We start from the raw sequence: 10,972 nt of genomic DNA on the forward strand, positions 1-10,972 counted from the left end.
TATTCCATGCCCAAAAAAAATGTAAACATTCTTTTTATATCAGAAGCTAGTCTCTGACTGAAATTTCTATAAATCTTTATATGAACTGATAGCAATTAACCTAAGAGTGCATGCTTGGATTTTAGTATCTGCATGTACTGTGGAACTAAAAAGAATCATAATCAACATATATAATTACGTAAATGAAAAACAAATACGTTGCATTTTCCTTAATAGTTTTGCACGTTGCCATAATTTATATTTAATTTAAAGTATGAAGCACCCAAGCAAAGTTTATGTTGAAATAATACTCAAGATTCTTAAGTCTTAGCTCTGGCACAGTGGTGGATCTAGAAAATTTTACATGGGGTGGCAAGAGATTTTAACAGAGTGGCATGGAGGTTCAGTGAGAAACCGACTATCATTCAGAATCGTGGAGCTCAGGAGCATACTTACACTGAAAAAGTGACAATTTATCTAAGCATTTGGACTCTCATGGTTAAAACAATGCTGATTGTACTTTTCATTATCACTGACCAGTTGTTTTTCTTTGTTGTGCTGTGCAGCAGAATGTTTCACAAACATATCCAAATTAAGAGCCTTTGCACGCTGATTCTCAATGCTCAGCAGAGTTTCCAGGTCTGCGGTGTTCATGCCCTATTGTGCTATTTTGAAAACATAGTTTTGGGTAAATATTAGGAGGTCATGGGTTGCGGATTTTTGGGCTGATTTCATAATGTTATACAGCAGCAGACTGCAAGGGGAAAAAGAAACTAATTATTATCAGTGCAAGTGGCTCCTAATCCTGAGTAATGCTGGATCTCTAGCCACCTAAAGTAAGAGACAGATGCACACGGAAAGCAGGGCTGCCGACTACCATGCATCTGGCATGACTTTCACGCTCTCAGACACTCACGCAAGGAATCTTCCACTATATTATTCCACTATAAGCCTAAATGTAGCTACATCAGAAGCGTTGGTGTAGTTTGCATACCCTACATACCATTTAGAACAGGGGTCACCAACATGGTGCCCACTGGCACCAGGATGCCCCCAAGAACCACATGAGTCACCCACGGACCTGTTCTAAAAATACCACAACTCACCAGTGGGCAGCGACTAAAATTTAATTTTATCTTGTTGCTATTCTTCTTTAATCACATTTGTATTTATATAGATTTGAAAATGACAATATCCAAAAAAGCATTTAAAACGTGTTTATTCTACATGAAGTTTAGATAAGTTTAGGTAAAGTCTGTTCTGGTAGCCTTTGTATGGCTCAGTACCCGTGAAGTAGCTCTCAGTTTCAAAAAGGTTGCTGACCCTTGATATATAGTATACCCCAATCTTGGGTGATATATCCTAATCAGTAAAATAACAGTCGGCTAAATTCCGCATAGTGATCTCATTAACTGCGTGTTGTTGCTGAAATACATCACACAGACGTCGGGGGAATGTCAAATCATCAGAATATGTAAGATTTATACATTTGGTTAAGTTGAACGCATTTGCTGTTGAATGCAATTCCTATCACATTAACAATTACTGGTTGAAAAATTGCTGTTAGTGTCTTAAATCATACTGCTGTAAAAGTAAAATTTACAAGAGAAATCAATATGCTTAGAATATGGGTTAAGATGGAAAATAATTTTTCCATCCCAATCCCAATCATGTTGATGCAAATTTACAGCAGTGTGGATTCTCAGAAAAAAAGGTTCTCTGACATAAAGATCAGCAATACAGTGCAAATAACATTTAATTTCACATTTATACAAAAAAGGACAGGGCATTTCGATGATAAAATCTGTAGTGAACAATAAGTCGCATCAAAACAAAACCTGGAATTCGGTCATGCTACCTTAAGGTTAAACATTACTTTGTGAGACCACATTATAAAGGCAAAGAATGTCTGCAACAACAATTTTGGGCCCAAATGTTTGAGTGGGCGATCATAGTCAAATAGTCAGTTGTTTTGTGCAAAGTTCCTTGTTCTGAAATAAATACTTTCTGCAATAGCTCATCCAAACATATTCACACAGTCTTTATCGTTCAATGTGTAGAAGAACTGATCATTCTTCTCGTAGGCGCAGGTAGAGGTCAATTGCCTTATAAGCATCCAGAGGAACATCAAGACCATTCTCTGCCATGACAGAGGTGCACAACGTGAAGACATCATCATCACAAGCAATGTCACGTCTGTGAATGCAGTCATTTTCACAGTGGTTGACTTCTTCCTCTGGAATCTGGCACAAATAGTCCTGTGTGTTCTATAATTCTGGCACCAAATACATGACATCGGGACGTCTGTGGGGGACATGGTGGTTTCCTGAGGGCCGAATAAGGTGACAACTATGATGCTGATGTGGCGCGGGGTGAAAATGAGTCTGACACCCCTGTTTTAAGAGATCCGTGTTTTTCTTGCTGCCAGCATCTCATAAAAAGGGTCAGCGCTCACAGCAGCAGTGATGCTCTGTATCCACTTGTCCTTCTCCTCAGGGGTTGGCGCCGAGATGCGGTACACCACATGATTGCCCTCTACCAGGCGGCCGTCCGCCTCCGTTTTGCAGGCTTTCATCAGCTGTCTGCTGTTGTTAGGGATGTACAGTTCAAAGCAGTTAGGCTTCCTGAGATCCTTCACCTCACGGATGCTCAGATTCTCCAGCAGAATGATCACCCTGGGTTTCTTATCCGCAGTATGTTTAAAGTAGTAAAGGCAGTTATCCATCAGGATGAACCACCTCCTTTTCCATGTTTTCACCCGTCCTCCTCCCATTTTGAAGAGCCAACCCTCTCTGTCAGGGTTGAAGAAGGCATTGTTCCCATTGTCTTCAGGAATCTTGAATGGCTCATTCTTTATGCTCTTATAAAGATTTCGGAGGAGATCATCTGGCAGGTTGCCTCCATCATTGATTCCTCGATTCATGGAGATGAACCTGTCCACACTGGGCTTGTCTCACACATTTGGATTATGAAGGCTAGTGTTTAGCATGATTATGGAAAATGAAAGTACATAGCAAGTGTCAATGTTCTGGAAGACTCCAGGATTACATTGACAGTACCTCTGCGCAAAGGCCTCCATCATACTGTCAATCTTTTGTGCTTCTCCTGGCAGACGGAACTGCCTGAGAGCCTGTACCAGGTTGAACCCTACGAATTCATGAAGCCCAAGAAATGTTTGGAGGACTTGGATATTGAAGTCGTCTCTCTCACCCAGGTAATCCCCAATGGCTGTTTTGTTCAGCCCCTCTCCCTTGTATAGGAGCTGGGCGATGTCCTCAGACGTGTGCCGGAGAAGATTGTTTTGTACCATGAACAGGATACCCTTCTTAGGGTCCATGTTGAATTTCTTTCTTCCCATGGCGACATGCCTATTCTTTTCTAAGATTTGGCTGCGTTTGGTGCTGGATTCAAGGACCTCCACTTCCATGAGGGCCTCTCTCAGCGCCTCCCGCAGCCTCTGGATCTCCAGCAGAAGGGCTCCTTTCCTCAGCCGGATGTCCTCAAGTTCAGAGTGCTTCTCTGGACTCAGGTCCATGGAGACTGCAGCAGACAGGAAAAGGAGATCGTCAGCGGGTGTGGAGCTCAGCAGGTTGGCCATCTCTGCCAGTTTGGTTGTTGGTTCAACTCCCATGGCAGAGTAATCGTAACATTGTTAAGCCCTTGAGCAAGTCCCTTAGACCCAAGTGCTCTGACCCCAAACTCTCATCACTTCGGACAAAAGCATATGCTGAATATATGTAATCCCAAAGGGCAGTTACAGAAGACCCCAGGACCGGAGTAACGTGGGAAGCAATTACTGACGCCTGGAAGCTTTGGGGCATGCAAATAAACTGCATCCAAAGGCAAATGGCTAATAAAGAATGCTCTGAATGCCAGGCATTCGTCCAGCAGTGAGATCGTAGAGATAATGAATAAAGATAAAAAGTGTGAATAAAGATGAAACATTTTGATTGTATTTGCGAAGCGATGCTGGATGTGCTGAGCTCGCCGGGAAGGTCATGTGGTCCGCATTCCCTCCCCATGCACACGTGATCAGCTCAATCACACCGAAATTGTCGGTTTGCTGCCCTTCAGGGAAACAATCTAAAGGGTGTTACGGGAAAAGTAATCGATGCAAGAGCCAATGATGTTCTCCTGGTGCCTACCCTTGTTTATGTTATCGTTACTGACACAAACAATGATGAACGATAATAAGCATTTATAAGCCATGATGACCGCACCATTAATGTGGAGTTGCACTAACGTCTGTTTTTATAGCTAACCAGCAAGTCAACCTCTCACCCTGGTAATGCAACAGCGCCGGTTAAACAATACGTTTACACAGAGTGCTTGTGATCAGTGGCCTATACTACGAATCAGGGTTACTGGCTTATCGAGGTAACTTGACGGATTTAAGGTACCACAGTTTAAATGAACTTCATATTTGTTCATCGGGATGTCTGAATCGGTGCTAATCAGTACTACGATGCCAGTTATGCAATGTAGTTTTGATAAAACTTTTCTGTCATTTAACATAAGAGGAAAAAAATAATTATACTGTAGTCAAATTGGCTGATATAAAATCGTTTAAAACTGTGACAAATTTTGCCTTTTTTTACAGTGTATACTTCCAGTCACAAGGTAGCAGATACGGATTTCTGAAATAGCAAAGATAAAGGTCAATGAATAATATCCCTCATCTCTTTTAAAACTATAGGTACGATGCTGTTTTGATATGCTGTCTAGGGTTGGAGTGTAACAGTATTCACGGGAAAGGGGAATGGGATAAAGGGACAAACAGGGTGAGGGCAAGAAGGGAACACCAGTGGACAAAGGGATATTTTTTGTATTTTCATTTTTTTTCATGTATAATACTGACACTGAACAAATAACCCAGTGCAAAAGACTTTGGGACTGACCACAGCCAAAATAACAAACAAAATCCCCAACTATCAAGTGCGACCCACAGCTAATCTCACCTAAGTGCAAAAGAAAAGGAAACCAAAAGACAAACACTCCACCTCACTCCCTGACCAAATAAACAGAGTCCAACACACACTTGCAAAACAAAATAGCAGTCACTCCCTATGCAGCAATACAATCACACATACATAACTTACACACAAGTCAAAGCAACAAGGGGGCTAGTGAAGACGTAAACCAAAGGAAACCAAGGGGGGAGACAGCAAGCCAAACTGAGGTCGCGGGGGGGACCGGAGCCTGTCCTTGGAACAACAGGCGTAGGCAGGAACCAACCCTGGGCAGGAGTCAACACTCTGCAGGGCGCAAACACTCACAACTCAGATTTGCCAATTAACCTACCCTGCACACTTTTGGACTGTGGGAGGAAACCGGAGCCCCTGCTGGAAGTCTTTCCCCATTCACCAGATTATATTGCCAGAAGACTGAAAATTAGATATCAAATACTAGAGTGACATAAAAACAAAAAACAAGTTTGCTTGTAATGAGACGCAAAACAGAAGATTATCTCTTTTTATATTTTGAGAAAACATTTTAACATTTATCCAACCGGTCAAATGGTTTAATACTTCATACAGCAGCATTTCTAAACTCATTCCTCAGCCCACCAGACAGCTCCACGTTTTTGCTCTGTCCCAGATCCCTGCATGCATGAACCAAACAGTCACCTTTTACTGCTGTGCTGAGAGCTTGGACAGAGCAAAACTGTGGATCTTTGCAGTGGGGTCCAAGGACTGGGTTGAGAAACCCTGGCATAGAGGAGACTGCAGTGAGAGCCAAGAAAAAAAGAGATTAGAGAGGAAGGTAAAATGCTTCTATTAGCATGGCAAATAAGCTGCAAGTACAGACCCTGTGCTTCCATTACAAACAAAAAGCCTGTATGACCCTCCTAAACACACAAGTCAGATTAACTTAACCAGGGGAAATAAGCATAAAACTTGGCAAAGACTAGACTATGAAAAGGGAAGGTGAACATCATACTTACACAAACTTCTGCTAAAGCAAATGGACAAACCCCTTTTAACTGAATCAAGTTACTTAAGAAAATTAATAATTAAAAAATGAATAATACAAAAATAAATCAATAAAAATTAAGAAAAACACAATCATGCTTTGAACTAATACTGCAGTCAGTCCTAAATATTCCCATGACATTCTTTTCGTCACGATGCACACTCGGTACATACTGGTTGAAAACCATTTATAATCCTTCATGTACCAGTCTATGATGGAGCACCCCAACCTGGGCCGCCCATCCAACATGGCAGATTTCTGCCTCCTGGCCCCGGAGACTAACAGACCAACCTCTGGAAACAGGGAACCAGGGGGACATGGGCCGCTGACTGGATGGGCGACCAGAATCAGGTGAAGCAGAAGGTAGACTCCACAGTAGAGGACCGAGGAATGTAGACCAAAACCAGGGAACCTGAAGTGGCAAGAACACAAACCAGGACAGACATATAAAACCCAAGCAAAGGCATCAGTGGCACAGCCCACCAGCTTGTGAAAGATGGCTACCTGGCATCATGAATCCCTTAATCAAAAACCTTTGTGATGGCAACTTTGCCACCCAGGACTGATCCCTTCTAAAGACCTCAAGTTTCAATGCAAGGTTTCCGAAATGTTTTGAAACATTAGTCCATGTGACTGCTGTGGTATTGTTCCAGGCAGGGAAAACAACTTAGGAGAACATTTCCGTGCATGTTGGGTGTTTGTGGTACTGTTGGGCTGAGGGGGTAATTGAGTGACTATTAACCTTTGAAATCCAATTATATTATTTAAACAGATTAGTAGTTAGACAGTGTGATTTAGATGAGGATAAGGATGTTTTATTGTCATTACAAAACGTGTTCTATATGAAGGGAACAAAATGAGGCACTCAGATCCGGTGTATTAGCAATAATAAAATAGAAATAAAATTGAAAGAACAATACAATGAATAATATGGTATAATAAATAAAATAAAATAGAATAAAGACATTAAGATAGATTCCATTAGGAGAATTTAACCATGGATGTAAAGTAAGCAGGTGTGAGTGTAGCAGAGATTACTGAGGTCTGTGTGTAATAAAGTATATGTGACACTGGCTGAGGAAGCAGCAACGTGTGTGTGTGCAAAGTCACAGTAATAACCTGCAGCACTGAGGGATCTATTGCAGCGAAGCCCTGACATGTAACACTGGTGATGAATAGCAGTGTTAGATATAGGTATAGTGAGGTACTTATAATTATAGTAGGTGTAGGATCAAGGTCTGGATTAGATTTACATACTGGGCAAATCTAGGTTATACATACACACACAGGTTACATATGAATTTAAATTTAGGGGCAGTGTGTAGCTCGGTGGGCTTTAAGGAAACACAGACTACACATGGAACAGCAATGACTGAGCTGGGGAACGCAGTGAGGGCAGGCATATTTATACACAGCACACTAATCAGCAACAAAACAGGGGTACAGGGTTAGGATGGAGAACTATAATGGGATACAGGAGAATTAGGAGGGTTACAAAGGGCCAGCAGCGACCTCTGCTGGCATGAGTTGGAGGAGACATGAAAAAATAAGAGATTACAGATCATGACAGGAGCAGCAAGCACAGCAACAGTGGGGTCATGCTCAATTATCACACCACATATATAAGAACATAACATAAGAACATAAGAACTATACAAACGAGAGGAGGCCATTCGGCCCATCAAGCTCGCTTGGGGAGAACTAAACTAATAGCTCAGAGTCGTTAAAATCTTATCTAGCTCTGATTTAAAGGAACCCAAGGATTCAGCTTGCACTACATTATCAGGAAGGGTATTCCATACTCTGACTACACGCTGTGTAAAGAAGTGCTTCCTTAAATCCAGCTTGAAGTGTTCTCCCGCTAATTTCCACCTATGGCCACGAGTTCGTGTATTTAAACTAATGCTGAAGTAACTATTTGCTTGAACAGCATCCAAACCTGTTAGAATCTTATATACCTGGATCATGTCCCCCCTCAGTCTCCTTTGCTTGAGACTGAACAGACTTAGCTCAAGTAACCGTTCCTCGTATGACATTCCTCTAAGACCAGGAATCATTTTTGTGGCCCTACGCTGCACCTTTTCTAAGGCCACAATGTCCTTTTTAAGATATGGTGACCAAACCTGCACACAATATTCTAGGTGAGGTCTCACCAAGGAATTGTATAATCTTAGCATTACCTCCCTTGACTTAAACTCCACACACCTGGAGATATACCCCAACATCCTATTGGCCTTTTTTATTGCTTCCCCACACTGGCGAGAATGGGACATGGAAGCATCAACATACACACCAAGGTCTTTCTCATGATCAGCTACCTTTATTTCAGTGACACCCATGAAATACCTGTACTTTATATTTCTGCTCCCTAGATGGAGTACCTTACATTTATCGATGTTAAATTTCATCTGCCAGGTATCGGCCCAGTCACTAATTAAATCAAGATCCCGCTGTAGCTGCTGAGCCACTAATTCAGTATCTGCTACACCACCCACCTTGGTGTCATCTGCAAATTTCACCAGTTTACTGTATATATTGGTATCCATATCATTTATGTAAATTAGGAACAATAGTGGTCCTAAAATCGAACCCTGCGGTACCCCACTATGAACGCAAGCCCACTTTGACATTGTGCCTCTTATAACTACTCGCTGTTTCCTATCTGTTAACCAGTTATCAATCCAGGTCGCTACGGTACCTAAAATACCTGTCGCTTTGAGTTTAAGTAGGAGCCTCTTGTGGGGGACAACATCAAAAGCCTTTTGGAAATCTAAGTAGATGACATCATAGGCCTTCTTATCATCAACTTCCTGAGTAGCTTCCTCAAAAAACTCCAACAGATTTGTTAAACAGGATCTACCTCTCCTAAATCCATGCTGGCTATCCCGCAAAATGTTATTAGAGTCCAGGTAATCTACCATTTTCTCTTTGATTATAGCCTCCATAACTTTACCAGTTATACAAGTTAGACTGATTGGCCTATAGTTAGACAAATTACTTCTATCCCCATTTTTAAAAATAGGCGTTATGAAGGCGTGCTTCCAATCAGAAGGTACCACACCTTCAGATAAGGATTTTTGAAACAGTAAAGTTAAGGGTCGGCAAATAATATCCCTCATCTCTTTTAACACTATAGGTAAGATGCCATCAGGACCCTGTGATTTATTTATTTTGAGCTTAGCTAGGCTTTGCAAAACATCTGCTTCAGTTATATATATATTAGCTATAGACAATGCTGGATAGGTAATAACTGGTAAATTACTAAGGTCCTCAACAGTGAATACCCGTGCAAAACTATCATTGAACTCATTTACTATATCAATGTCGTTTACTATTATAAGACCCTTACTATCCTGCAGATTAGTAATTTCAGGTTTTAGAGCTCTTTTAGAGTTAAAATACTGGAAGAAACTTTTAACATCATCCTTAGCTTCCAATGCAACCATCCTTTCGACATTTCTTTTAGCTCGTCTAATATCATTTTTTAACTCAGCCTGTAGACTTAGATATTCCTGCTTAATTCTGTCATCATCAGTTATTTTCCATTGCTGGAACAAAGCCCTTTTCCTCCTTACTTTATACTTTATTTCCCTAGTAAACCACCTAGGTTTCAATTTCCTAGATTTATTCTTGCTGGAAACAGGTATGAAGTCCTCTTGCACTTGCAATAATGTGCTTTTAAAAAATTCCCAGGCCTCTTCAACAGTTTTGTTATTTAACTCCATCCAGTTCACAGTTTCTAGTTTTAGTCTCATACACTTAAAGTCAGCCTTCCTAACATTATATATTTTTGATTTGGACTTAGCTCTTCGAACACTAAACTTAACCTCAAATTTGACCATGTTATGATCGCTACTGTCAAGTGGTTCTAAAACGTCTAATTTACCAATCCTGTCCTGGTTATTAGAGAGAACAAGATCAAGAATGGCATCTCCCCTGGTAGGGGTGTTAACAAACTGAGTAAAAAAACAATCCTGTACTAATTCCACCATCTCCAGTTCATTTTCTGAAGAGCCAGTGACAATGTCCCACTGCATTCCTGGTAGATTAAAATCACCCATAACTACCACATCATTTTTATTGCTCATAGTCCTAATATCACTGTATAACAATCTGCTTTCCTCAGCAGCTATATTAGGTGTTCTGTAACAAACACCGACAATTAGGCTATTTGAGTTTTTAGCATCTAATTTTACCCATATTGCTTCCGTAGTTTTATTTATATCAGTAAGTTCCCTTGCCTGCAAGTTTTCCTTTACATATACTGCAACACCACCTCCCTTTTTTCCTATACGATCCTTACGGAACAACGTGTAACCATCCATATTATATTCTTGTCCATCCTTTTCACTCAACCACGTTTCAGTTATTCCTATAATATCATAAGAGTCCGATGAGATAAAAGCCTCTAAATCATGAATTTTATTCCTAATACTTCTGGCGTTTAAATACAGACAACAAAGGGTAGGCCTATTACGGTGCCCACTTACAATATGATTATTTGTGGCTTTCCGTTTCCCCCCACTGACATAGTTAACTAACCTCCCTGCCCCCCCAGTCCCTAGTTTAAACATTCCTCAACTACTCTACACATACGCCTCCCCAATACACTGGTTCCCCTCTGGTTCAGGTGCAACCCATCCGGCTTGAACAGGTCCCACCTGTTCCAGAAGGTCCTCCAATGCCCCATAAACCTAAACCCCTCTTTCCTACACCATCCTTTTAGCCACGCATTTAATTTCCTTATCTCAGCTAACTTAGCCTGACTTGCACGTGGCACGGGGAGTATTTCGGAGAATACCACCGTGGACGTTCTGCTTCTAAGCTTATTGGCGACTTCTATAAATTTATCCTGCAGAACAGCCCTTCTACCCTTGCCTATGTCGTTGGTGCCAACATGCACCACGACAACTGGATCCACCCCAGCTGGGGCCAAAAACTTATCCACACGATCTGGAAGGTCTCCTACCTGGGCACCAGGCAGGCAAGACACCGTACGGGACCCTCTATCACGCGTGCA

At 41.4% G+C, this 10,972-nt stretch overlaps 1 protein-coding gene across 1 annotated transcript; it reads right to left on the reverse strand.

Moving 5' to 3' along the window:
* Positions 1-1,600: 1,600 nt before the first annotated feature.
* Positions 1,601-2,925, reverse strand: LOC125722612 (cytohesin-2-like). Its single transcript, XM_048998801.1, has one exon. It carries the CDS (start codon positions 2,900-2,902, stop codon positions 2,378-2,380), a length of 525 nt encoding a protein of 174 aa, XP_048854758.1. The 5' UTR covers positions 2,903-2,925; the 3' UTR covers positions 1,601-2,377.
* Positions 2,926-10,972: the final 8,047 nt, after the last annotated feature.

This window comes from Brienomyrus brachyistius, unplaced genomic scaffold (assembly GCF_023856365.1).
Source record: "Brienomyrus brachyistius isolate T26 unplaced genomic scaffold, BBRACH_0.4 scaffold40, whole genome shotgun sequence".
Lineage (NCBI taxonomy): Eukaryota > Metazoa > Chordata > Actinopteri > Osteoglossiformes > Mormyridae > Brienomyrus > Brienomyrus brachyistius.